The sequence below is a fragment of the Ovis aries genome, chromosome 11, assembly GCF_016772045.2.
Source record: "Ovis aries strain OAR_USU_Benz2616 breed Rambouillet chromosome 11, ARS-UI_Ramb_v3.0, whole genome shotgun sequence".
Taxonomy (NCBI): Eukaryota; Metazoa; Chordata; class Mammalia; order Artiodactyla; family Bovidae; genus Ovis; species Ovis aries.
In genome coordinates, this window is record NC_056064.1 from 55,202,118 (window position 1) to 55,229,086 (window position 26,969).

General features: G+C 56.4%; 2 protein-coding genes across 9 annotated transcripts in view; both read right to left on the reverse strand.

Moving 5' to 3' along the window:
* ITGB4 (integrin subunit beta 4) overlaps nucleotides 1-13,603 on the reverse strand; it is a 32,495-nt gene extending 18,892 nt beyond the window's left edge. For all 4 annotated transcript variants that reach the window (XM_027974087.3, XM_027974086.3, XM_042256360.2 and 1 more), the window contains exons 1-16: nucleotides 13,344-13,603; nucleotides 9,712-9,800; nucleotides 8,634-8,716; nucleotides 8,318-8,419; nucleotides 7,975-8,179; nucleotides 6,913-7,009; nucleotides 6,555-6,726; nucleotides 5,361-5,624; nucleotides 4,999-5,088; nucleotides 4,598-4,720; nucleotides 3,993-4,157; nucleotides 3,766-3,842; nucleotides 2,656-2,858; nucleotides 979-1,082; nucleotides 777-875; nucleotides 510-639 (exon numbers count right to left, since the gene is read on the reverse strand). In XM_027974087.3, the coding sequence (XP_027829888.1) occupies nucleotides 510-639; nucleotides 777-875; nucleotides 979-1,082; nucleotides 2,656-2,858; nucleotides 3,766-3,842; nucleotides 3,993-4,157; nucleotides 4,598-4,720; nucleotides 4,999-5,088; nucleotides 5,361-5,624; nucleotides 6,555-6,726; nucleotides 6,913-7,009; nucleotides 7,975-8,179; nucleotides 8,318-8,419; nucleotides 8,634-8,716; nucleotides 9,712-9,790 (1,993 nt within the window). In that variant the 5' untranslated portion in view covers nucleotides 9,791-9,800; nucleotides 13,344-13,603. The remainder of the gene's footprint in view (nucleotides 1-509; nucleotides 640-776; nucleotides 876-978; nucleotides 1,083-2,655; nucleotides 2,859-3,765; nucleotides 3,843-3,992; nucleotides 4,158-4,597; nucleotides 4,721-4,998; nucleotides 5,089-5,360; nucleotides 5,625-6,554; nucleotides 6,727-6,912; nucleotides 7,010-7,974; nucleotides 8,180-8,317; nucleotides 8,420-8,633; nucleotides 8,717-9,711; nucleotides 9,801-13,343) is intronic.
* Nucleotides 13,604-21,691: 8,088 nt separating this feature from the next.
* Nucleotides 21,692-26,969, reverse strand: part of SAP30BP (SAP30 binding protein) — a 32,793-nt gene continuing 27,515 nt past the window's right edge. For 3 of the 5 annotated variants that reach the window (XM_027974085.3, XM_027974084.3, XM_027974083.3), the window contains 5 exons: nucleotides 26,455-26,515; nucleotides 25,713-25,764; nucleotides 24,683-24,741; nucleotides 23,488-23,572; nucleotides 21,692-23,272 (listed from right to left, as the gene is read on the reverse strand). In XM_027974085.3, coding sequence (XP_027829886.1) covers nucleotides 23,091-23,272; nucleotides 23,488-23,572; nucleotides 24,683-24,741; nucleotides 25,713-25,764; nucleotides 26,455-26,515 — 439 coding nt within the window. In that variant the 3' untranslated portion in view covers nucleotides 21,692-23,090. Of the gene's footprint in view, nucleotides 23,273-23,487; nucleotides 23,573-23,842; nucleotides 23,924-24,682; nucleotides 24,742-25,712; nucleotides 25,765-26,454; nucleotides 26,516-26,969 lie in introns of all 5 variants that reach the window. The other 2 variants (XM_060395861.1, XM_027974081.3) reach the window with 1 other exon arrangement.

Here is a 26,969-nt window from a genome sequence, read left to right on the forward strand (position 1 = left end):
GGCCTTGCTCTCGGGCCCACCTCGCCCATCACGGGGTTGGCATGGAGGAGAGGAGGCCTCTCCCTGGGGAAGAATGTGAGTTCCCGGCAGACTGTGCACATGGGGGGCGGGGTGGGGGGGTAAAGTGGGGGCTGCCCTGCCCAGGACCGTCAAAGCCTGCAGATCTGTGCCTGTCCTGGGCATCACTCAGGAGCTGGGCTTCTAGAACATTTTTCTGACCAGAGGAAAGGAGGCTGTGTGCCCCAGGGCCCATTTTTGCACCTTTGCTATGATCATGGCCCCCTCCCCAGGACTGGGTGCCCTGGCCAGACTGTGCGTTCCCTCCCTGGGTCTGTGTGCCCGGTCTGGATTCTGTGACCACTCCCCAGGCCTGGAACCCCTCTTTGCGGACTGCCTGTCCTCACTTTGGACTATGAGCCCCCTACCCAGCTCTACAGCCCCGCCCCAATGAGCGACACCCCCACCTCTCAGAGGTCTCCCCTTGCCTAGTTCTCTTGCCTGCCCTGTACCTTTCTTAAGCTCATCCACCATCTTGACCTTGAAGCTGCACTCCTCGCACGTGCGCCCCTTCTTTTCACCAGTGCCCCAGGCCTGGCACTGCACGCAGGAGCGCAGGTCCTCACAGAGGCCCAGGCGGATCTGGGTGGGCGAGGAGGAGGGGCAGACGGGCACTGTGCTGGGTGGCCCCTGTCAGGCCCGCTCCCGCAACCTCACCCCCTTGGGCAGCCCCCATGGCAATGGGTCCCTGCACCCACACCCAGCGAGTCCGGCCTCACCGCCGAGTAGTTGATCTCGCAGACGGTGTCCGTGTAGAGTGACTGTTGGTTGCAGTGGCAACGGCCGCACTCGCAGTAGCCACGTCCGTTACAGAGGCCCTGAGGTAAGAGGGGGCCCCCGTGAGCCAGCTGCGCCCCCATCCCTGTCTGAGAGGGGGGCCCGCCCCCTGTCCCCCACTGCCTGCCGCATGCCCAGGCCTACCCCGTTACTGTCGATGCAGGTGGCGTTGCTGAGAGGACAGTCACAGCTCAGGCCTGTCCAGCCAGGCTCACACACGCACTGGCCCATGGAGCAGCGTCCCCGGTCTGCAAAGAAGGGAAGGCGAGAGAGGAGCGGCACATTTGCACCTGCAGTCCAGCCTGCCCACCCGGCGGAGCTGCCTTGGGAGCTAGGCTATCTTCAGCCACAGGCAGAGTCATCTCTTCCTCTCTTTCCTGGAGTTCCCTTCTCTCCATTTTTCCAGTTCTATTCTGCCCTCTACCTTCCACTCTGCAGATGGAGTGATCACCCTAAAACACAAACCCAGACACATGTCTCCCCTGTTTAAGAACCTCTGATGAGTCCTGGCCAATGCAATAAGGTAAGAAAATGAAATAAAACATACCTATTGGAAAGTAAGAAACAAAAAACTGTCATTTGCCAGTATCAGAAATGTCCCCAAATAGCAAGAAGAATCTATAGATAAGTTACTAGGTTTCATAAGTTAGTTGAGCAAGGTGGCTGGATACAAAGTTAACATATAAAGAGAAAATGAAATTAAAACCTCCAATGATTCCCTTTGCCCAAAGGATAAAGTCCAATATCATTGCTACAATAGGGGTTGACTAACAGCCTGCAGGCCAAATCCAGCTCACCACCTGCTTTTGCAAAAGTGTTACTGGAACAGAGCCACACTCGTTTGCTTCCGTATTGCTTATAGCTGCTTTCTGCTACAACGGCAGAGCTGAGTAGTAGTGATAGAAATGGTTTGGCTTACAAAACTGAAAACATTTAATGTCTGGCCCTTTAAGAAAAAGTGTGGACTAGGCTAAAACTGGTACATCCTGGCCTGGAATCCAAACCCCTCACACTCTGGCCCTGCCTCCTTTCCAGCAGCATCTCCCTCCCTTCCTATCTCATGGCTCCACCTGTGCTAAATACCTGTCTTTCTCCAGACATCCTGGGTTCTCCCTTCATTTCTCTGAGTACACTGTGGGGTAGGCAGGTAAAGAGAAGAGAAGGCAGATAAAAGCAAGAATGAAGGAAAGAGTAGACCCCCAGCGGCAAGTATACAGTTGGGATTTAATAAGTATTTGGTGAGTGGATTTTCATTCAACCTCCTCCATTTACCCAGTCAGTCCTTCCCTGTGGCCCCTGTGGGTTCTGTGGCCCTTGCCCAGTTCCAGAAGCTCTGGCCAGCCTATAGGCCCCTGGCCTGGACCCACACTGTGTTGGGCCCTGTGGGATGCATTACCCCAGGCCCTGCCTGCCAGAGATGTAGCACCTTCCAAGAGAGGAAAGATCACCATGCCTTATAGCACCAATCCCTGAGACCGAGCTGGGTAGTACCCACCCTAGTGGGATGGGAGAGTGGAAAAGAAGGTGGGCATGGACTGGAGGACCTCAGGGAAGCCAGAGTCTTAAACATAAGGGTAATGTCATGCTGGTAGGGGCCTTGGGCATCAAGTTTTTGGAGAAGAGAGGTCCAGGTTGGGGCTGGACTTGGGGGCGGCACTCAGGGAATCTGGAGGAGGGCTAGGCCTGGACGTGGGGATTCTGACTCCTGGTGTGGCTCTCCCTACTTGGGCTCTGATGGGAGAGCCAGCGGGGCAGGGTGTGGGCTGGGCACCCAGGCCACCCCCAAAGCCCCGTGCCACCCCACTCAGGTCAGCAGCTTACCATTGCAGAGGAACCCAGAGGTGCGGGGACACTGGAAGTTGTCATATTCACAGAACTGACCCTCGTAGCGGCCTTCGCCGTAGCACACACAGTGGCCACACTGGCATTCGCCCCGCCCGGAGCACACCTTGTCCTCGCCCTCCCGCCGGCAGGGCTGCAGGTCGCTCTGGGAGCCGGTGGAGCAGTTACAGGTCTTGCCGCTCCTGCAGGAGGAGCCAGTCACTTCCCCACTGCCCAGCAAGAAGGCTGGGCCTTCACCATCCCATTTTACAGATGAGGAAACTGAGGCTCTAAATGGGTCTAAGTTAAGCAGACAGCAGTGGTTGAACTGAACTCAAACCTCAGTTCCCTGAGACCCTCCCTCTGTCCCCTCAAGTCACGACAAATCTGTTGAGTGTCTTGAAGCTTGAAAAGCCCTTACTCTTACTATCACTCATCCATGACTCACTTCTGCTCAGGGAATAGGGGCCCATGGCTCAAATGTGCTGTGTGCTCAGTCGTGTCCGACTCTTTGCACCTCCATGGACTGTAGCCCACCAGGCTCCTTTGTCCATGGGATTTTTCCAGGCAAGAATACTGGAGCGGGTAGCCATTTCCTTCTCCAGGATGGCTCAGATACTAAAGGTTCAAAAGGGATGGAGGGCAAAGTCAGCTTCCCCCTCTGCCTGACCCACAAGACCCTGATGGCCACCGTCCTGATTCTTAAATGACTTTCCAGAGATAATCCAATATACCAAGGTATTTTTTCAAGAATTATCCAGGGTTTTTTTTTTTTTTTTTGCGGGGGGGGGGGGGGGGGGGTGGGGTTGTTGCACTGGATAGCTTGCAGGATCTTAAGTTTCCTGATCAGGGAATGAACCCACAGCTCCAGCCATGAGAACACCAAGTCCTAACCACTGGACCATCAGGGAATTCCCAAACCCATGTTTTTCAAAGTGCTTTGAATTTAATCCACCAACTGGATGTGCCCCTTTCTCAGCCTTTTCTATGCCCGGCTGCCACCCTCTCCTCAGCCTGCCTCCATGGTATGCCCAGTGTCAAGCGCTTGCAGGCCCCTTCACTGGGAGCTGCTGGCATCCTGGGTGCCGGCTTCACCCCCTCCACACTTACCAGCCCTCATGGCACACACAGTGTCCGCACATGAAGTCCCCGTGGAAGCTGCAGCGAGATGACCGCTCCTCTTTTTGCTGGAATGAAATCGTGGTGAGGTGGGTGGGGGAAGGGCAGGAGATGCTTGCCAGCACCCCGAAAAGGGAGCTCTGCTTTGTTACTCGGGTCCCCGGGTGGTCAGCTTAGCCTTTCCCTGCCCGCGCCCCCTGGGCAGGGCTGTGTCATACCAGCTCACAGGAGCACACGTCACAGATGACGCCCACATCCATCTGGAGGCCGTTGGAGAAGGATGGCTTCAGATGGATGGTGCCCTTCTGGTCTGCCTCCGGCAGCTGGCACACATGAGCCCCATCCAAGTCCTCGATGGCCCGCAGCTGCACTTGGTATGTGCCCTGCAAGGACCCCGCTTTTAGCCGAGGCAGGCCCAGCTGGACCAGCTGGGATGGCAGTTCTACCTGAAAGCTCTCAGCCCTAAAGCTTCAGAAATGTGTCTGGCCCCTGCCACCCAGCTCCTTGCCCGTCCTTCCTCAGGGCTGCCAACTCGCTTCCTCCAGGCAGAGTCAGGATAACAAGAGCCCGACAGTAAGCAGAGCTGCCTTTGGCCCGCTCGTTCAGCTGAGCAACCTGGGCTCCATGTTGACTGATCTCCGCTTTACAGCTGAGCACCAACCAAGGGCAGGGCAGAGCTCAGCCAAGAGGCTGCTCCAGGGGGCTTCAAACCCAGATCTGTCTGACTCGGGAGGCCACGCTCTGGATCTCTGTTTGGGTAGACCCCACCCCACAGGGTGCTGTCCCCATCCTCCCCTCTCTCGGGGCCCCCATGGAGGCATACCACTTCCCCTCGCCGGATGAAAAAGGACCCCGTGTCCGTCTTCTGGAACATCCTAGAGGTGACCTCTGTCCGCAGGCCTCGAGGACTGTCCAGGGCCCGAATGTCCAGGTTGGAGCGGATGCGCTGAAAGGGGGCAGGTTATCGATGACCTGGGAGGTGGGGCCCAGACCCGCCCGCTGCGGCCTGGCTGCCTGAGCTGCAGCCTTACCTGCACGGAGGCCTGGGTGCCGGGGGCTCATGGGAGCAGAGCCTGCAGGAGCCTGGGGCCAGCCCGGGGGGCTCCTCAGGGACCGCAGGAGGCCCTTCCGCCCTCCCATCCAGTTTCCCCATCCTCTGTCTTCCGGCCATCTCTCCCGCCCACCCCCGCCACCCTCGGGCCCGCAGCCCGCACTGGCCCTCACGTTGAAGGCTTCCTGCAGCAGATCGACAATGTTGGACGAGTCCTCCTGCAGCACCCCCAGTGAGGAGACGGGGAAATAGGACGACAGCCTCTGCGGGAGAGAAAGCCGGGCCCGGGGCTCAGCCTCTGACGGGGGCCATCGCTCCGGATCCAGACGGGAGCTCTGGGGCTCACCCGCTTTGCGGGTGGGGGACGCTCTCAGCTCCTGCCTGCTGGGGAGTGGGGTCAGAGGATGGGCACATGACCGCCTCTTCCCACCAGGGCCCATCTGAAGTTTCCGGAAGGAAGGAAAGGAGGGTGGGGGGTGTGTCTGAGAAGTTCCGTGGGTCCCTCCCCCGAGCCCAGGGAGGCCCAGCCCCGCACCTCGTAGTAGCTATAGGAGTAGTTGGTGACGGCGAAGATGGGGATGATGTTGTGCTGGCCGAGCAGGCGCACCAGGGTGGGCACCGACGGGTAGTCCTGCATCTTGTACTGAGTGTAGGTGCCCGTGGGGTCCAGGTGGCACTCCTCGTCGTTACGCCTCATGATGCCGGCCAGCACGTTGGCCCCGTCGGCCTCGTAGTGGAAGGCCGACTCGGTGGAGAACACTAGCAAGTGGGTGCTGTCAGGGCGCCAGCCGATGTCCCTCTGGGGAGAGCAAGGAGGGGGTGCCCGTGGAGCAGGCAGCCTGCTGACGGCAACGTCACAGCGCCACGCACCATCACAGCGAAGGCGGGTCCCAACGCGGTGCTCAGCAAGGACTCGGGATTCACAGCCTCTGTGAGCAACGCTCATGACAAACAGCGCCGGGAGGATGACCGGGGTGGGGAGGGGGCACAGAAACCAGCCATGGGGAGCAGGAAATGGACGCAGGGATGGTGCCCACAGCGGGCACCACGCAAGATGGGAGCCAGTTTCAGCCAGCTGTCCCCTCAAGGTCTCAATCACTCTGCAAGCATCTCTCAACTGCATAGAAAAACGGACACCACGCCAACGTTCAACAAGAGACTTAAAACAGGGACAGCAGCGCATGGCCATTTGTTTGAGAAATATATAGGGTGGTTTTGCAAACCATGTTTATAAAAGCAATAGGTTGGGGGGAAAGAAGGGCAGAATATAACGTGCACTGATTTCGACTACACAAGGGAACAGTACACGCTGCCGGGGTATCAGGCAGCTGTCTCTGTGATGGTGGTAGAATTATGGGCAATTTCTGTTCTTTGTTTTCCAAATTGTCTATAACATCAGTGCATTATTTTTTAAATGAAAAAATTGATGTGCACGTAAAAAGTGCCCTCTTCTAGCACAGCTGGAGATGGGTATTAGCAGGGAGCTTGGGGCTCGGGGCACTGAAGATTCCAGAACGCCGAGGCTCAGGTCCACCTTGGTGACCAATACAAAAGCAGGGTAAGACTGCTCAGGCCCCAACACCTCTAAACTTGGATTGGAATTGAGGGTCCCCCAGAGGGTCTGAGCTTGTCTGAGAGCATGGGGGCCCCAGCTTGGCACCAGAGCAGGCCAGGGGGCAGCTCTTGACACAGCCCTGGTCTAGAACGGAAGGAGCCTCCCCGCACTCACGGTGCACACGGCTGTCTGCAGGATGGCATCAAAACCTCCTTCGGGGGCATCCAGGTTGCCTGAGATGCGCTCCCCCTTCAGCTTGTTCCGGAACTCCTCCACGTCTTCCGTCAGGCTGATGACATTCTTGAAGGAGAAGGGGGGATCACTGTTGGGCCAGGGTTCCTTCAGCCTGGGAAGGTGGGAAGGGGAGCATCACGGAGAGAGAAAGTCAGGGAAGAAGACCCCCATGCCCCGCGCCCACCCTCCTTGCGGACCACCCCTTGGCTCAGTGTAACCCCAAGATTTTCAAAGTGCCTGGGTGGAGAGGAGGTGGGCCACCTGGCCAGGACCCCCGTCTACTTGGTAGATCACTCACTTCTCAGGCCTCATGTCCGTCTGAGGGACGCTGACTTTGTCCACGAACTTGCCAAATCCTATAGTGTAGTCGCTGGTGAGCTGCCTTAGGACCTGAGCTGGGCATCAGTAGGAAAGACGGGGGCAGCTGTGGGTGGGATTGACGGAGAGTAGCACAGAAGCAGACACGCTGCCATGTGTAAAATAGTAGCCGGGGGATTCGCTGTGTGGCTCAGGGGCCTCAACTCCGGCAGCTCTGGGACAGCCTCGAAGGGTGGGATGGGTGGGAGGTGGAGGGGGCTTCAAGAGGGAGGGGGTCATATGTACACCTACGGCTGATTCATGTTGGTGTATGGCGGAAACCAATGCAATGTTGTAAAGCAATATCCTTCAATTAAAAATAAATAAACTTTTTAAAAACAAAAAGAAAGGGCAGCTGAGCCCCAAGAACCCCACATCCACATAAGTGTTGGGGGCTGGTTTGGGAAGGAGGAAGAGGAAGAATAACTTAATAACTTAACGTCAACGCTTTGCATGTTTGGCATCAGTTGGTGCACACAGCAGCCCTGTCATTATTTACAGATGAAGGGAATGGGACTCAGGGGACCCAGAGTCACACATGCAGCAAGTTGGAGGGGGCGGGTGGGGAGCTGGACCAGACATCTGTTGAGCTCAGACTTAACCTCAGCCTCGTAGCAGCCGGGACCCTCCTTGTCAGGACCAGAGGAGGGCATTTCCTGGCAGTCCAATGGCTAGAACTCTGGGTTGCCACTACAGAGGCACGGGTTTGACCCCTGGTCAGGGTATTAAGATCCCACAAGCCACGTGACACGGTCCAGCCAAAAAACCCAAAACGGACCAGAGGGGGTCTGGGGCCCACCCAGTGGGGCCCTCCTCTGTACTGCTGAGTGGTTACTGGGGGTCTGGCCAGGACTCTCCTCTGAGAATGGGGAGGAGTTCTTGGGGTGCTCAGAAGTCCTGTCCTTTCTTGAGGAGTGGGTATAGCTAGCCTGAGCCCTGGCCTCCTGAGCAGCTGGGGGTGGGGGAGCACCCTCTCCATGCCCCGCAGTCTTCCTCTCCATACCCAGATCCTGCCCCATCTTCTTGAGGTTGTCCAGATCATCAGACATGGAGTTGGAGAAGTCCATGAGGATATACAGGTCCATGGGGCTCTCCAGGGGCTCAAACACCTGCAGCTCGAAGTGCCGCTCCTCGCCCGGCCGCAGCCGCACCCGCAGTGCCTGGGGGGACACTTGGCTGCGGCGCAGCGTGGTGTCGATCTGCCTTTCCTGTGCCCAAGGGAGGAGGACAGCTGGCTGGAGGGCCTCTCCAGATCTAATGGAGAGACCGCTCAGCCAGGGGACCCCATAACACCCCATAAGCAGCTGGCCTTGAGCTTGCCTCCCCCTACCCCCAACCCCGGGCACCTCCATGATCTCGTAGCTGCTCTCCATGACCACCACACTCTGCAGCCGGCAGCCGGCAGCCAGCAGCTCAGCCTGGGTGTTGCAGCGACGTTCCTTGAACACCTGGCCAGAAGGAGACGGGGTCAGGGGGGCCGTGCCTGTCCCCGCTGCTCTCCTAACCCCGGATTTACACCCCTCGATTTTCCTGAACCCTTGCCCATTGTCCCACGCCCGGCTGGCCCAAGGCTGGGCCGAGGGTGGGGCAAATGTGGACTCGGCCAGAGCCCAGGGGTGGGTGCACAGGCTGGGGAGGCGGTCCGGCTGGGCAGCAACACACCTCGTCCGTGCAGTAGGCGCAGTCCTTGTCCACGCGGATGCACTCGGTGCAGCTCTTCACCTGGGCCTTCTTGCAGCGGTTCGCTGCGGAACAGAGCGGGGTGGGCCCACTGAGATAGGTCTCCCCCAGGACCAAGCCCTCCCCTTAAGCATCCTCATTTGAAAGAGGTAGGGACTCTCTTCCAAGATACAGAGGGGGAAACAGAGGCCAGTGGCTATGTGGTTAGCAACCTGAAGAGCCAGGTCTCAAACTGGGATTTTCCACCCAAGTCTGGAGGGAAGGAGGGTAGGGGCTGAGATGGAGGCGCTGGCCCATTTGCTGGCGGGGACATCCTAACCAGCCCCCTTGCCTGCTCCTCCGGGACTGTGTTTCTTTTATCAGCGTCTCTAGTGCTGAGCCTATGCCCTGCACATGGTAAGTTTTTAATAAATAAATGAGGTGAAACTTCAGTTTCCCCAAAGGTTAGGATACCGTCTGGTTTTGTTCAGTTAAAATCACAGTGAGGACCCGCCCTTGCTAGTGGGCAGGGCTCCTGGACTTTCAGGAAAAGGAGTGCTGTCAATGTTTAGCAGTGTCCCCGGTGAGGGCAGGGAAGCCCTGACTTGCAGCATTTACCGATTTCCAAAGTATAAATGTTCCCACCACGGACTGCTTTGAGCTGCCAGCCATGGCGTCCACTGACAGGCACTATTCCATCAGTAGGAGCCCTTTGCGGACTGCAGACACTCAGAGAGCCTGTGTCGATCACCTCCCTCTCCTTCAAATTCCCATAAAATCTTTCAACTCCGCTGTCCAGGCCTTAGCACACCCTGCAAGCGCCTGCCTTCTCTGAGTGGATGTCTTTTCCCTCCTTCAGACCAAGTCTCCTTGCGCTTCCCTAAGTGTTTGGGCCATGCAGCTCAGGATCATAGCTCCACAACCCTTGAAGTGGGTGGTGGCTGTTTGCTGAATGGCTGAGTGAGGGTCTGGGCCAGACACTGAGTAACAGCCTCCCCCCACACCCCTGATACCTTAAGGGCAGGGCCTTGAAAGCTGAGGCCCCACCAAGGAGGGTGCTGCAGGGGCGTGTCCGACTCACCCATGTCCCCGGGGAAGCTGACGCTCAGCAGGGCTGCCAGCAGCAGCCTGGTCCACGGGCTGGGATGTGGCCCTGCCATCCTCCTCTTCCTGTAAAACACCCACAATTGACACATGATGCCTGACAACCCTGGTCCACGTGTCAGCTCACTGGGTCCTCATCAGAGCTCCACCGTTCCCATTGCACAGCTGTACAAACTGAGGCTCTGAGAATTTTAGTGATGTTCCGAGGCCACCTGGCCTACAAGTGGCAGGGCCCAGGACCCCTGATCCCTCTTTTCCTCTGCCCCCTTCCTTGGCATCCCCAGAGTGTCCAGATGCCCTGTAGGCCTACGCCCTGCCAGGGAGGCCCCCACCCTCTCACCACTGAGGACTGTGGGCTCTGAGCTTGTCCCACCGCTAGATCTCTTGTACTGGGCTCCCTGGAGGGAAGACCAGGGATTTTTTTCCACCCTCGCCTTTCAGACCCCACTGGGTTGGGTCAGGCTTGGAAGGGACAGGGCCACCCTAGAGGGCCCTGGCCCGCTTACTTGCCCTCCGGTGATGGGATACAGACTAGAAGGAGGGGGACCCTCCGCAGTACTGGGGGCCTAGGTAAGGGAGGACATGATTTGCTACTCAGCTAAGTTCTGTAATGGCTGCCTGGCCCATCAGAGGAGGGGGTCCCCGCACCTGTGCCTGCCCGAGTTGAGCTGGGGGATTCTGAGCAGATCACCCTTTAGAAAGTTAGCCTGGAGGGGGATTAAAAGCCCCTGCAGCCCACTCATACACACACACACTGCCAGCCACCCCAGGACACCCCATCTGCCTTTGAGTCACTGTTTTTTTTAAAACGATTTATTTATTCATTGCTTTTGGCTGTGCTAGGCCTTCTCCTCAATTGCGGTGAGCAGGGTTCTCCCTGCGGTGGGTTCTCTACTTGCAGCTCCTGGGCTCTAGGGCACAGTCTCAGTGGTGTGGCACACGGGCTTAGCTCCTCCTCGGCGTGTGGGATCTTCCTGGATCAGGGATTGAACCCGTGTCTCCTGCACTGGCAGGCAGATTCTTTTATCACTGACCCAGGGAAGGCCCCTTTGGTTCAACTTTTAAACCATCTCGAGTCATTGGTGACCTTCGGGGGCAGGCAGTGACATTCCTGAGAACGTTTCAAGATGGACAGCCTGCTGAAGAGAAGAGCTGGCCAGAGGCGCCTGGCCTGGCAGAGCTGAGGGCAAGAGTGACCGCCCGGCCTCCTTCTCCAGAGCCAGTCACCCAGCAGCCCGCGACTAGGCCATGCCTACTGGCCCTCAGCCTTGAGTCCTCGCTCAGGCCTTGGCTTGTGGGGCAGGCACACCCCAGGCTCTGGGGAGACCCGAGGGGCTGCAGGAGGGCATGCTTCCGTCTCTCCGAGGTGGCGACCAGGAGCTCCACCTCATCCACAGGCAGTCAGCTGGGGAGGAGCCCGCCTCTAAGATGGGCCTGGGGTAAGGGTGCCCCAAGCCAGCCGAGGAGGGGTGCTTCTTGGGGGGAAATGGTTTTCCTGCAGCCTTGGGGCACAGGCACCACACCCACAGGCTACACAATACTGGCTGCTTCCCCGGGCTTCCCTGGGGCACCATTATACATGCAGGTACAGGCACTGCCCAACCCGGCTCTTACTCACTCTCCTGTGCCCCCAGGCTGGGCACACAATGGGCAAGTGCCCAGCATGTCACGTACATAATCGCCATTTAATCTGCACAGGAACCAGTGGGGGAATGACTGCCTGCTCCCCTTTGTCCAGACGAGATGGGGCAGTGCAGCAGCAGCACCCCCGCCCCATTTAACCTTCACATTATATTCAGAGACTCTAAAATAGCAGCGATGCACACAGGAGTGTTGTGTTTTTCTCAACTTGTGTTTTTAAACTTTTTTTTTTTTTCTAAGGCTGAATCTTGCAGCATGAAAAATTTTAGTTCCCCAACCAGGAAATGAACCTGTGCCCCCTGTGTTGGGAGCATGGAGTCTTAACCACCGGGCCACCAGGGAACTGCCTAAAAAGCTTTTTTGTTTTTGGCCACACCGAGTGACTTGTGGGACCTTGGTTCCCTGACCAGGGATTGACCCCAAGCCCAGACAGTGAGAGCACCGATTCCTATCCACTGGACCACCACTGCATGCATGCTCAGGCGTGTCCGACTCTTTGCTACCCCACAGACTGGAGTCCGCCAGGCCCCGCTGTCTATGGGAGTTTTCCAGGCAAGAATACTGGAGTGGGTTGCTATCTTCTCTTCCAGGGGGTCTTCCTGACCCAGGGATCGAACCCGTGTCTCCTGCATTGGCAGGCGGACTCCTTACCACTTTGCCACCTGGGAAGCCCTGGACCACCAAGGGGCCTCCCTAAAAAGTTTTCAAAGTAGTCATTGGTGGGTGAAAAGATGTCACATAAGAGGACTGTGGGCTTCCTGGGAGATGTGACTGTGGCGGCATGGGAAGAGCCCTTGGAACACAAACCCTCCAGGCTACTCTGGGTCCCACCAGGCGCAGGGCCTTTTTATGTAGCAGCCGGGTCCCGGAAGTGAGTGCTTGCCACCCACTGTTATCACATAGCGGCACACCCAGTCTGGCAGGCTCAGGGACATACATACTCTTGGACACACGCTATGGCCCACATAATGTGGGCTCAGCGTTCTCCTGATACCTACCCCATGGGACCCCCGCTTGGCACGTCTGCACCCGCCCTCCACAGCTCTCTTCCCTCCTGCTTCCCTATCCTCTGGCCCCTCTGCTGCTCTATCACCCGCAGATTCAAGGCCAAGGAGACAGATGGACACCCCTTCCCCACTGTCCCTCCTGCTTTCCTTTACCCGCTCAGCCCCCTGGGACAGAGACCTGCAGACTTCACATCCAGCTGTGGTCTGAGGCAGCCACAACCCCGTCCAGCCTTGGGCTCAGGGTGTGGCCAGGCCACTGGGGAGAAGAAGGAGCCCAGGAGGAGCCATCTAGAGGTCCCCACCTACAACCGGAGAGGGCCACCCAGGGCTGAGAGGGTGGGGACGGGGGGCTGGCCCTGGAGGAGGTCACAGTGGTGGGCCATGAGGTCAGGAGGGCTTCCTGGAGGAAGGGTGTCCTGAGCTGACTTTGGGAGCAAGGCAGACGTGTGCCCAGCCAGGAGGAGAGGAGAGTCAAGGAGTCCCCAGACCCCAGCTGCACGGTGGCACCACCCAGCCAAATCGGAGGGTCTCTGCCTCTAGGTGGCTGCTTCTTTTTGAACCCCAGAAGTGCCCAGCCCAGTAGGCCACCCACCGGGCCCCTGCCCACCACTTCTCCCAAGCGCCCACCCGACGCCCAGACCTCTCCCTGCTGCCCTCCTCCACCCAGAGGTCTGACAACCAAGCGCCTTCTCCAGCTCTGCCTGTTCCCTTTCCGCCGGGGGTCCCCTGGACACACCCGGGCAGGCAGGGCACCTGCCCTGGGCGGCCGGCCTTTAGGAAAGGAAGAGCTGGGGAAACAAAAGCCGCCGGCCCACCAATCAGCTCCCCGTCGGGCTGCCCGGGGCTGGGGTGCGCACTCCCTTTCCGCTTCTCCCCTCGGAAACCTCCTAGAGCGCGCCCAACCTCGGCGGCTCGGGGCCCTGGAGGGGCGGGCGGAGTGCGGGGGGATGGCTGGACCTACCTTGGGGCGGACTCGCACCCTCCCCGCGCTGGGCTCCGCTCGGCGGCTCCAGATGCGGCGCGCGGGCGAGCCGGGACGGTGCGGAGGGCGGGCTGCAGGGAGGGCGGGCGGCGGCGGGGAGGGGACCGCTTTATGGGGCGGGCGGCAGGTAGGAAGGAGGCGCTGGTGAGTCAGGCCGGCCGCATTCCTGCGCGCGGCGCGCACCTGTCGGGGCAGGAGCCGGGCGCTGCCGCCTCTGGGCCCGCCCCCCGGAAAGGGCTGCGGCTCCCGCGGCGCCCGGCCCCGCGCCCCGACCCAGGGCGGCGGGGCCGGGGAGGAGCCACCCGCCTCTCTCCGGTCCAGCCCCGGGGGCCGAGCCTCCTCGCCCCTCCGGGCTTCAGGCTCGGGGGCCGGGTTGCCCCCAGCTAGAGGCGGCCCCTCCTAGCCCCCTTCTGGGACCGCCGTCCCTCTCCTCCAGACCCTGGGCCGGGAGCCATCGCCCCTGCCCTGGGGAGCCGTCGGGAGCCCCAGACACACAACCCGACAATCATACACCGCGCATCCCCTCTCTGTGTGCCAGCGCCGAGGACGAGCCTTGGGCTGCCCCAGGCGGGGTCTGCCTTCCCAGCATCTTAGCCTCCCCAACTCGCCAGCGCATTCACCCCGTGTGCCCAGAGGGAGCTCTGGGCAAGGACTGGTTCTCTGAGTGTCTGCAAGCAAGCTAATTAAACCTTCTTAAAGCGAGAGTAATGCCCCTCAAGAGGCAGCACCCACCTGAGGTTACAGCTGTTCTTGACGAGCTGCTGCACAAATCTGACCCCACCCCACCCAGCTCGTCCTCTCTCAAGTGCTGCTGATTAAGTGGGTTCACCTCTCTGGTGTTGCTCCATGACCTCAACTTGGTCTTTTTCTCTGGCTCCACCTTGCACAAAATGAGAGAGACCCCCAACCAAGCAGCTTCAAGCCAGCATCCTCTTGCATACAGGGACTGAGGCTCTTTTACACCAGGCTGGTCCCTTTACTTGGGGTCTTCCCACTCTCACCCAGCCTGGTTTATCCTCCTCATCCTTGAGGGCCTTATGCTGATGTCACCTGCTCCAAGGAGCTTCCCTGACCTCCCTGAACCCTGGACTGGGTTGTGTACCCCTGGGACATGTTTTGTTTTTTTTTTCATTTGCCACACTGGTTTGAAATAATCTGTTTAGGGGTCTCTTCCCTATTGCAGGGTGAACCCCAAGGATGGGCACGGTGTAGCACATCTTTTGATCCCCAGCACCTAGCTCAGTGCCGGGCACATAGCAGCTGCTCAGTAAACGTGTAGTTGACACAGCCTCCCTGAGCCTCAGCATTCTCATCTGTAAACAGGTGCAAACACTGCCAACTCTCAGAGTGACCCTAGGAACAGCTGGGATTGACTGAGGAGCAGCCAAGGACAGCAAGCACTCACTGCAACTGCGCTAGCCTCAGATCACCCCTTTGGCACCTTGCCCAGGCATCTGAGATCTGCTCTGCTTGGGCCAGGGGCTCAGAGGCTGGCTCCTGGAGTCGGGAGCTCTGTGGCAGAAGCCCCAGTTTGGTTGGGGCACCCAGGTCATGCCCGACGGATCTGAGCTACTCCAGCCGTCACCCAGCCCACCCCGGGAAATACAGGCTCAGGGAGCAGCCTGCTGGCACCATCAATCAGGGGGTGTACCCCACAGTGGGGGCTGCTGTTGAGCCCTCCAAGAGAAGGAGAGCCCGGCCCAGAGGCAGTAATGCCACAGACCCCACTGAGCCCAGCAACCCCTTCCCCTCTTCATTCCAGACCCTTTAAAAAATGACTAATGGAGGGCTTCCCTGGTGGCTCAGTGGGAAAGAATCTGCCTGCCAATTTAGGAGACATGAGTTCCATCCCTGGTCCTGGAAGATCCCACATGCTGTGGGACAACGAAGCTGGTGTGCCACAACTAATTGAGCCTGCGCTCTAGAGCCCACCAGCCGCAACTACCGATGCCTGAACACCCTAGAATCCGTGGTCCGCGACAGAGGACGCTGAAATGAGAAGCCCTCACACTGCAACTAAAGAGTAGTCCTCACTCGCAGCATTTAGAGAAAAGCCCGCACAACGAAGACCCCGCACGGCCAAAAATAAATAAATAAAATCATTAAAAAAAAGTGACTAGGGGGACTTCCCTGGTGATCCAGTGGTTAAGATGCAAGGGTCCAGTGCTTCAAATGCAAGGGGTGCAGGTTCAATCTCTGGTTGGGAAACTAAGATCCTACATGCTATATAGCACAATCCAAAAAAAAAAAAAAAAGACTAGGAGAGCAGGAGTTTGGCAGCAGTTGAGAGGTGAGATGTGCACCCTGAGAGGCCCTCAGAAGACAAACCATGAGGTCCCTCGGGTTTCTTCAAGTCTGGAATTTCATTACCCAGAACCTGAGTAGGGACCTGGGTTGGGGGGTGGTCCATGAATCATCTGAGATCACGTGAGAAACTCAAGGTGTATCTGACACGGGAATGTGGGTTTTCCGGGAAAGGATCCTTTGATTACACTGAATTCCCAAATAGGTACTGGTCCCCAAAGGGTTAAGGAGCTTTGTACTACATATTACTTCTATATAAAAAATAAAAATAAAACAAAACCCTCTATTGTCTGATTCTGCAGCCTTAGGGCCAGAGTGAGTCTGGTATGTAGTGGGGTTTCCTTCTGCAGACTTTGCCTAAGAGCTGAGGTCCCTGAAAGAGAGGTCCAGGAACCTCAGATGGCAGCTGCCGCCTACCCACGCTCATTCCACGGCCTCAGGGAGGCCAGACTTGCTCCCTCATTAGTTCAATCATTTATTCATTGACAAGCATTTAACGAGCTCTTATGCCAGGTGCTGGGGATCGCAGAGGAATGAGCCACACCACCTGCTTGCTTCACGGAACTCACAGTTTAAACCACAGGCATCCGAGGTGGACGGCGTATTCTCCAGGGATGCACCACAGGAGGCACTACTTTTTGCTTGACCGTGTACATCAGTTACGGTACCCGTTTCTATAAAGAAACAACTTAAATAATAAACGGACAGTGGATGTGTGACCAGAACAGTTTGGTGACCTGTCTAGAGACCTTGTATTAATCCCCACCACAGTTGACTGTTTAATCTTTCTTCCTCCTAAAACAGTCTCTCCCCTCTCTCACCCCCAAACATTGACTTAAAAAAATCATTTTATTTGTATATTTTTGGCTGTGCTGGGTGTTTGTTGCTGTTCGGGCTTTTCTCTCATTGCAGGGAGCAGGGGTTACTCTCCAGTGGTTGTGCAAGTGCTCCCCATTGCGGTGGTTTCTCCTGTGGAGGGTGAGCGGGCTTAGGTAGTCGTGGCTCCCCAGCTCTAAAGCACAGGCTCAGTGCTTGTGGCAAACGGGCTTAGTTGCTCCTTGGCACGTGGGACCTTCCCGGACCAGCGATCAAACCTGTCCTCTGCATCGGCAGGTGGATTCTTAACCATTGAGCCACCAGGGAAGCCCGACACTATTTTTTGCTTGACGATGTATGTCACTTATTGGAAGAGTAAGCACCTCTTCGGAGGTGCTGTGTTCTATTGGCTGGCGCAGGATGTTAGCTGCCTCACTATCTCTCTTAATTGTAAAAATGCATTTTCACTTTTTGATTAAAAATTAAGTAAGAGGCAGTGATGGTGTTTTGTCATCCTGCCCTTTTCCCGACAAACTTTCACTGAACAGTTCTAGCATCCATTGTTGATCCTTGCTTGAATCAATTATTCTTCGGGGGTTGAAGAGTAGTGACTTTCTGTTTCTATATTTAATAAAAGGTATCCTTCAAATTAAAAAAAAAAGATTTCCTTCATCAATTGGGAATGAATTATATACCTCCAAAATACAGGGTAAAATCTTTTCGAGTTATAGAACTTTGAACAATTACTATTACATTACAAAACAACCACAATGATTTTTTAAAATTGTAGTAAAAACATAAAAATTACATCATAATCATTTATTTAGGCTGTACTTCGTGGCTTGAAGAATCTTAGTTCTCTAACCAGGGGGTGAACCCAGACCGGGGCAGCGAAAGCACCTAACCACTGGACTGCCAGGGAATTCCCTTAATCAGTTTAAGTGTATAGATCAACAGTGTTAATTATGTGCACATTGCTGGGAAACAGATTTCCAGAACTTTTTCATCTTGCCAACTGAAACTCTATACCCATTAAATGGCTCCTCACTCTCCACCTCCACCCCTGATTAACCATCATTCTATTTTCTGAATCAGTGATTTTGACCATTCTCAGTTCAGTTCAGTTCAATTGCTCAGTTGTGTCTGACTCTTTGCGACCCCATGGAGGCTTCCCTGACCATCACCAACTCCTGGAGCTTGCTCAAACTCATGTCCATCGCGTCGGTGATGCCCTCCAACCATCTCATCCTCTGTTGTCCCCTTCTTCTCCTGCCTTCAATCTTTCCCAGCATCAGGGTCTTTTCCGGGGAGTCAGCTCTTCACATCAGGTGGCCAAAGTATTGGAGTTTCAGCTTCAGCATCAGTCCTTCCAATAAATATTCAGGACTGATTTCCTTTAGGATGGACTGGTTGGATCTCCTTGCAGTCCAGGGGACTACTACTACTACTACTCTGGTACCTCATGTGATTGGAATCACACAGTCTGTCTTTTTGTGTTTGGTTTATTCCACTTAGTATAACGCCCACAAGCTTCCTCTCTGTTGTAGCATATGGCCGGGTTTTCTTCCCTTAAGGCTGAATAATATTTCATTGTATGTATAGACCACATTGTTTTTATCCATTCATCTGTTGATGGGCATTGGGTAGCTTCCGCCTCTTGGTTATTGTAAATTAAGCTGCTATGAACACGGGTGTGCAGTCATTATCTTCCAGACTCTGCTTTCAGTTTTATTGGATATAAACCCAGAAGTGATGGACCACGTGGTAGTCCTATTTTTAATTTTTGAGGCCCACCATACTGTTTTCCATAGCAATTGCATCATTTTATAATCCCGTCAGCAGTGCACAAAGGTTAATTCTTTTAATTCTAACTTTCAGAGTAAAGAGTTGATATATTCAACTCGAATGGTGGCAAATACATTTTTTTTTTTTTTCAAATCAAATGCCATGCACGGACGCATTTTCACTTATCCAATAGTTTACACTGGTGATGTTCTGATATAATAAGCAAGATATGTTTGGTTTTTGTCTATGGTTCTTGGAAAAGCTCCAGAGCGATATAAGTGAAAGGAGTCTTTGTTATTCATAAGAAGCTCTTTTCAATAACAATAGAGTTTATGTTAATGAGGTGACTTTTGGAAAGCCACTGAGGTTGGGGGCACCGGTTGCCGGGGGAACCAACTACGTGATTAGAGTTGGAACTTTCAGCCTCAATACTCCCCCACCCTCACCCAACCCCCAGCCTCCAGAGAAGGGGGACGGGTTAGAGATTGACTTTCATCTCCAAAACAATGTCCAATGATTTAATGAATCATGTAATGAAGTGTGTGCGTGCTCAGGTGTGCAGTCATGTCTGACTCTTTGCGACCCCGTGGACTGTAACCTGCCAGGCTCCTCTGTCCATGAAATTCTCCAGAAAAGAATACTAGAGTGGGTTGCCATTTCCTACTCCAGGGGATCTTCCTGACCCAGGGATCAAACGCCCGTCTTCTGGGTCTCTTGCATAGGCAGACAGATTCTTTACCACTGTGCCTCCTGGGAAGCCCCTGCCTAGTCATCAGTCTGGCATAAAACCATAACCAGAGCGGGTTCTGACACCTCCAGATTGCTGGGTACGTGGAGCGCTGGGAGGGAGGGTGGAGAAACCAGAGGGAGCTCCGCTCCCTCACCCTGTACTGAGTCCTGTGCTTCTCTTCCTTCTGGCCCATCCTGAGATCCTGTTGTATCCTTTCACAATAAACCGGTAACCTAGTAAGTAAACTGTTTTCCTGAGTTCTATGAGTCCTTCTAGCAAATTATTGAGCCCAAGGAGGGGTCATGGGAACCCCCAATTTACAGCCAGTCAGTGGGAAGTTGGGGAGGCCAGGACTTGCAATTGGCTTCTGGGCAGCAGACAGTCTTATGGGATGGAGCCCTTTTCACCTGTGGGGTTGGTGCTGACTCTGGGCAGTTGGCATCAGAAGTGCTTGGTTGTGAAAAGCCCACGCACTTGGTGTGAGAGCATAGCAGTGTACAGGCAGCAAGGGAGTTTTTCCTTTTTCACAATAATTGGTCAGTGGGAGGTCTTTTCAAACCAGTTCCTTGAACTTTGAAACCCTCCTCGCAGTCCTCCCTGCTTTCTGGGACACACTGGTGCAGCTTCACTTAGATTTCTGGATTAACCCTTTCTCTGCGAGCAGCCCTGGTTCCTTTTTGGGAGGGAAGGTTAAGATTCGGGTGCTTATTGCTACAACGGGCCAGCTATTGCTTCTGGGTCCTTCCGAAGGACATAGCTGGGACTTTTCAGTTTTGAATCATGAGCTCATATTGATATTTCCAATTCAAATTTAAAATGCGTTTTCTGTGTCTTTCCTCTCTATACTTTCGGTTTTGTATTTCCTCCCTGTCTTACACAAAAGCATATTCCCTGCACTGTTCAGCACCTTGCTCTTTCTTTTTCTCCTGAGGACCATTCCAAGTCTGGAGACTTTTCTTATTCTTTATGGTTCAAAGGAACTTGACTTTTTTTTTTTATTATTATAAAGATTTTATAGTTTTGGTCACAAGGCCTGTGGGATCTTAGTTCCCTGACCAAGGATTGAATCTGCGCCCCTGCAGTGGAAGTGTGGAATCTGAACACTGGACCACCAGGCAAGTCCCTGGAGATTTTCAACATGCATGAAGGCGTTCCTCCGCATTAGGGAGAACACCCACACCCTTTCTCTGCAGGTGTGTATCTCTGCTGTGCTCCTGTCTTAAATAAACAAACAGTTTCTCTGTATGCACCTCTCACATTCTGATTTAAAAAAAAAAGAACAACAACAAAAAAACCCTCTTGCATAAAATTAGAGTGCAGGACTTCCCTGGAAGCCTGATCTAGCGGTTAAGACTCAGTGCTCCCAAGGCAGGGGCCATGGGTTTAACCCTAGCCTGTCTGGGAACTAAGATCCTGCATGCTGCATGGTGTGGCCAAAAAATGACCCCTCCCTCCATCCCTCCCATCACCTGGGCTCTCGCCTCCCGCTGGCTATTTGGGACAGATTCTGCAGGCAGTAGTGTTATCTGAGACGCAAGAAAGAGTAGGGAGCACCAAGAAAGGAGCAACTAACACCCGGGGGAAATCAGGAAAGGATTAAGACAATCTGACCTGCAATGAAGAAAATCTTGCAAGTGTCGGTGCTGAGGTTGGGAGTGAGAAAATTGGGAGGAGCCAAGCATGGGGGTGTGGGGGGTGGGGAGGAGGAGGGGGAAGGCTGGAGAGGTGATGAGAATGCTGGTGGCCTTGCCTGCCTGGCTCAAGTGGGCTCTCCCGTGGTCAGCAGACCATGTGACTTCGTAAGAGCTGGGGGGCAGGAAGATGCTGGCCAGACTGGAGCTTGGATGGAAGAGTTCGAGTCAGCAGATGAGGAGGGAGCAATTGGGGGCTGGGGCAGCAGCGACAAAGATGGGGAGGGGTTCCTGAAGTGACCCACAGGATGCGGGGCGAGCCCGGGGTAATCCCGATGTCATCACCCAAGATGGGGACCTTGGGGAGAGGGTGGGGATGTGTGGGTGGGTGGGAGTAGAGTTCAGCTTGGACAGACTGTGAGCAAGGACAGGGCACTTTGGGACACCCGGCCTTCAGAGAAGGCAAAGAACCTGCCCCTGTGGCTCCCTCAGTGGGACTGTGGTGGGCAGGCACTAAACCTCATTCGCAGGAGAGCTAAGCGAAATTCAGCAGGACTAATGGCCTTCACCCACTCACCAGGCTAGTACGTGCAGCAGCTCTAACTCCGGGCCGTACAACTCCCAGACTTCTCTCCCCAGGGCCCTTGCGACTCAGGCCCCGAGGGGGAATAGCCATTACTGATCGGATGGCTCTGTCTGGGAGTGCCTGGAAGAGTCGAAGGCCATGATCCAGGTTGATTTTATCATCTCTAGAGGGTGCTTCCCTCCTTGACTTAAAACAAGGAGGAGCTGGACTGACAAACAGCAAGCCTGGGTAGAGTACTCTATAAATGTATCCCTGGTGGCTCAGTGCTAAATTAGCCACTAGTGCCTGCTAATGCAGCAGACACAAGTTCAATTCCTGGGCTGGGAAGATCCCCTGGAGAACAAAATGGCAACCCACTCCAGTATTCTTGGCTGGGAAACCGTGCGGACAGAGGAGCCTGGTGGGCTACAGTCTGTGGGGTTGCAGAGTCAGACATGCCTGAGCAACAGCAGCGATGCATAAATCATCTCGTAGATTGCTCACAACCAGCTCAAAAGGCTTTATTACCATGATTTGAGAGAAGACTTACGGAGCAAAGGGCCTGAGACACACACGACTCAAACACAGTCTGTTTTAACGTGGGCTCCAGAGCAGAGGTGCTGACTCCGAGGTCCCAGCTGCCGCCACATGAGCTCCCTGCGGCCCTGGCGGAGGCTGCAAGCAGGAAGCCCTCTCTCTCTTGAGGGCTGCGAAGTTCCTCAAAGGACAGGGAGACCTGATCTCTTCTGCAGCTGAGGATGTGTTTGGGGGGAGAGCGCAGGGGTGGCTCCATCTCTGCTCTGGGGGCCGCAAGGCTGGGTTGTCACACTCCACCAGTTATGCACCAGCATCCGGTGCCTCCTGGGGACCACTTTTCTGAACCCCTGCCCACTCCGGGCAAGCAGGTCAGCTCTTCACAGCCTGGCTTCCTTCTCTGACGCGCGGCCTTTCCGCTGGCGGGGAGAGAGCTGCCCAAGAGCAGGAAAAGCACTCTTTCCCTCCAGACCTGGGACTCCAGGCCTGCCAGCTGCTGGGAAATCTGTTCTGGCCCCAGAGGAGCCCAGCGGCCACTGGAGCTGCCCGAGGGCTGCTGTGGGGCAGAGATAACAGGCGCAGGAAGGGTGGGGTGGCGGATCCTCCCAGGAGCTGGACTTTACGTAAACAATGAATAGCTGCCCAGCCAGGCCAGGAGGTGATTCATCTCCCCACTGCGACCTGCCCTCTCCCTGCGTGGGCCAGGGGTCAGCTCCCGCCCTTCTGGAGACTGGTGATACTTCAAAGGCCAGGGTGTGTCCAAGAGGTGGTTGGAGGAGGGCTCAATCGCGCCCAGGGGAGGACAGGCTGGGCTCCTGTCTGACAACTGGCGGGGTTCAGAGCTCCAGGACCAGGGCAGCGGGAGCCCGGGCCTTCCCCCCTCAGGACCCCTGCCTGCCCGCGCCAAGAGACATTCACTGGGAATGACCGAGGTGACTTCTCCGGCCACCCCCTCTGAGCCGGCTGCAGGCTGCGGTCACCCCGCTGTGCCTGAGGTGAGGATCCCAACCAAAAAGATGAGAGGACACTTGAGTTTCACATTCGCCTGAAAACAGACTGTAGAAGAGACCAGGGCGTCCGAGACGCCGAGATGTGAAGACGCAGCACTTTTAATTGGGCCCAGACCCCGTGGGGGGCGCTGTCCACAGAGCCCTGCTCCTGTGCAGCCCCGTCTCTTCCAGGCCAAACGCCACCTGGAGCTCCTCGCAGGCAGGAGGGAGGGGAACGGGTCCCAGTCCTGAAACGTACAATGGAGTACCTCCCAGGAGGCCGAGGTCTCATCAGGTCCCAGAGTGGCTCCTCCCCTCCATGGAGGGGAGACTGTCCGAGCCACCCTAAGCCGGTCCCTGGGGTCCCTTGCGTCACTGCTTGGCCTTCTTCACGATGGTGCCCACGGCAGAGATAACGGTGGTCTTGGAGCCGCTGGCACTGGTGGTCACGGTGACAACAGCTGGCAGGGTGGCCGTGGTGGTGAGGATGGTGGGCTGGGCTATTGTCGTCACCGGGATGGCCGAGTCCCACTTGCTCTTTCTCTTCTGGGCGTCTAGGGACGAGGCCAGAGAGAAGTCAGGACCCACCTAGGCCAGTGGTCTGAGACCAGGGAGCAGAAACGGCAGGCCACAGCCCCAGGAAGCCGAGGGCAGCCGGGGAGCCGGGACCCACCCCAGGCCCGCAGCGCCATGGCCCTGCTCCCGCAGATACGGCAGGGAGGCCCTGGCTGTGTCTGCGGGGGGCGGGAGGGGGGGGAGCCGCCCGTACCTGCGACGGCTGTGCTGGCCGTGGTGGTGGTGGTGGCCGGGGCGTTGGTCGTGGTACCCTTCTTGGTGCCCGTCACAAACTCAATCTGGGGGCGAGAGGGACGAGCGTGCGTTAGGACCTGCGCATAGCGTGCATGCCAGCTGTCTGCTCCTGGGGGGACAGGAGGCAACCTGGCACCGCACGAGGGAAGCACTGAGAACCAGCTGTGACTGTCGAGTGGGGGAGGCACTGGAGAGGCGCCTGGAGAGGACGGTTACTCCCCGGAAGAGAGCTTCCCGCAGACACCGGGCCCCTCCCGCCACGGCCATCTCTGCGTGCTGGGGCACCCCTGCCCGCCCAGGCCCCGCCCTCACACCTCGGGGGAGGCGGTGCCCGTGCGCACAGGGGAAGGACAGCTCCGGCCCCCAGGTGCTGCAGACACGTCCCTGCAACAAGCCTGGGGTTTGGAAAGGGGGAAGGAGAGAGAGTTGGGAAATTCAATCAAGGGTTAAGACTGAGGACCCCTGATCGCCCCAGCACCATCTCCCAGAGGGATCAACCCTGTGGCCCCGGGGAAGGGGGTGGGGGACACACGTCCTGGAGGCCACATGTGCTGCGGGAGGAGGACCAGGCTAAACTGCAGGTGGAAGGGCGGGCGTCCTGCGGCTGTGTTCTCTCTCTCAGACTCCGGTCAAAAAGGGCACAGCCCAGAGGACTTGGTCTCATGGCCAAGTCTCCATCCCCTGAAGGACCCAGGCCAGAGGCAAGCAGCATGCTCAGGGTCCTGGCGTGAGGGGCCACCTGGCCATGGAGACACACGGAAACACTCAGGCGGGCTGCAAAGGCCAGTGCTGGGAGCCAAGGACGGCACAGACCAGAGCGCCCGTTCTCTGCTCAGGCCGAGGAGACTGCCGATGGGCCCAAAGGGAGAAAGCCCCCAGGGCTCGGCAGCGGTAAGGGTGTGTATCGGGAGGGGAGGGGACACAATGCAGCCAACATTAAGACCCCGAGAAATCAAGCGGAAGCAGCCTGGGAAGCGTCTTCAGGCTGAGTCATGGAGGCTTAAAATCCAGCACATCTAAGGCTGCTCAGAGCGTGGCTGGGTGATGAACCGCGGTGGGGGGCTGGGGGTGAGGGAAGCCCCCTGGCTCAGCCTGCAGGACCCATGTGCCCCAGACAGTTGCCCGCTTCATCAGGACATCCACCCATCACTTACTTTGGTTCGCTCCTTTTTGGCCTTTTCCAACTTGTCCATTTCAATCTTCTGGGCTTTGGCTATGAAGACAGGACAGGCAGTTACAGAGCAGCTGATTAAACAAGGTAATTCAGGCCAAAGAACCTGGACTGCCGCCTGCCGCTCTCCCGGGGCTGCTGTTTGCAGCATCTCTTTGTGATCGGCAGAGTCACGAGTCAGCACGAAGCCGGGCCTCACAGTCCAAAGGCCCTGAAGCTGGGGCTGCGCACCCCGTCTGGAGGGGTGAACTGCTCCTGGGCTCCAGCAGGCTGCAGCCACGGGGTAATGCTGGCCTAGGGAAACCACCTTCTCAGCAACCGGGTCTTAGATTTGCATCGTTTCTTTCCTGGCCTGGCTGCACGGCACGTGGGATCTTACTACCCTGACCAGGGAATCGAACTCGAGCCCCCTAGAGTGGAGGTCGGAGTCTTAAGCACCTGACCACCAGAGAAGTCTCTGGACTTTTAGATAAAACACTAGCGGTGAATTCAAATTAAAGCAAGACAGAACTTACAGGGGCCCAACCACACATGCCTGCGGGCCAGATCTGGTGGTCCACAGGCCACTGGTTTGGGACCTGGTACCCGAGGGAGCGGGCCCCTTGAAACTCCTCCCAGTCCTCGCAGCCAGGCCCCTGCACAGAGCGCTGCACTCCCGCCGGCCCCCTGCCTGGGACCCGTCCACACCTGCTCAGCCAGCCTCTGTGCACCTTCAGACCTCGTTCAGACACGGTGTCCTCCACGAGGCTGCCCACCCTGCCCCGGGCCCCGATGAGGTGGCCCAGCCTGCATCCTCATCACTCCACTCGTTATTCCCGGAATCTCTCCTTTGATCCTGTCTTCTTTGCTGTGTTGCAAGCTTAAGTCAGGGACAGGGGTCTGGATGGTTCAAGGCTGCATACTCAGCTCCTCAGACATGGCCGAACACGGAGGAGACCCTGAAACCTGTGTTGCCTAATGACTGGAGAGACAGACAGACGGATGGGTGAGCGGGCAGATGAACGGCTACCCACCTAATGCCTCATAGTAGGAGTCTTCAGACCAGCCATGGGGGTCAAACATATCCTGAAAAAGAAAAGTTCAAAGTTGCTGCTGCTGCTGCTGCTGCTAAGCCGCTTCAGTCATGCCCGACTCTGGGCGACCCCTGAGACGGCAGCCCACCAGGCTCCCCCGTCCTTGGGATTTTCCAGGCAAGAACACTGGAATGGGTTGCCATTTCCTTCTCCAATGCATGAAAGTGAAAAGTGAAAGTGAAGTCGCTCAGTTGTGTCTGACTCCTAGCGACCCCATGGACTACAGCCTACCGGGCTCCTCCGCCTGTGGGATTTTCCAGGCAAGAGTACTGGAGTGGGTGCCATCGCCTTCTCCATCAAAGGTGCAGAAAGGGCCAATAAATGGAAATGACTCAGAAACCACATGCTTCTCCCCACGTCTTTCCATGGATCTTCCTGGGCTGGAATCTCTGGCCTTAAAGGGCAGGGAGGCTCAGATGCTATCCCGTCTCCAGCCAACCCTTCTTAGGACAGTGAGGGCAGAGAAGCACTGTGGACAGGCTGATCTACAGGGCACGGCGAGTCCACGCTAGCCCCTAACCAAGCAGAGGCCCTGGGGCTCAAACAAGAGAGATGGGGACGGCTCTCCTCTGCTGGCAGTGTGCCACACGGACCTTTCAGTGGGTCCAGGTTGAAGCCAGTGGGGAGGGCACAGGGCCCTGGGTCCCCTCCCTCACCCGCTGCCTCTGCAGGTGGCGCATACCTTTGGATAGTTGGTGCCGAGTTCATCAATAGCACAGAACTGGATGAGCTTCTCATAGATGCTGAAAGAAGAAGGCCACAGGGTGCTGAGTAGGCCTGAGCCTGAGGCCCTGCGCAGCACCGGATCTCAGGAGGTCAGAGCCACTTAGCACTTGTGTGCAGACCAAGTCTTTAGCCCAGGTGAACTGTTCTAAACAAGTTTCCAAATGGGAGGGCAAATGTCCGCTGACTTGACATTAAAAGTCACTTCTGGCCTTCCAACCTTCCACAGAGAGGGACTGGGGCCAGCGGGCAGAGCGAGTATGATGTCAAGATGAGGTTTCAACTGGACGTCAGACTTTCAGTCTGTGGGGCTGGTTGGAGCATCCCCACTTAGGCCCACAAGGGCAAGGGCAGCTCTCGCCCTGGGCTCTTTCCTGGATGTGTCACTTGCTTGAACGTTGGAGAGAGTGAGACCCAGACACAGGTCTGTCTGTCAAACCTGCATAGAGTCAACAGCTTTCTAGAGGTAGGAGG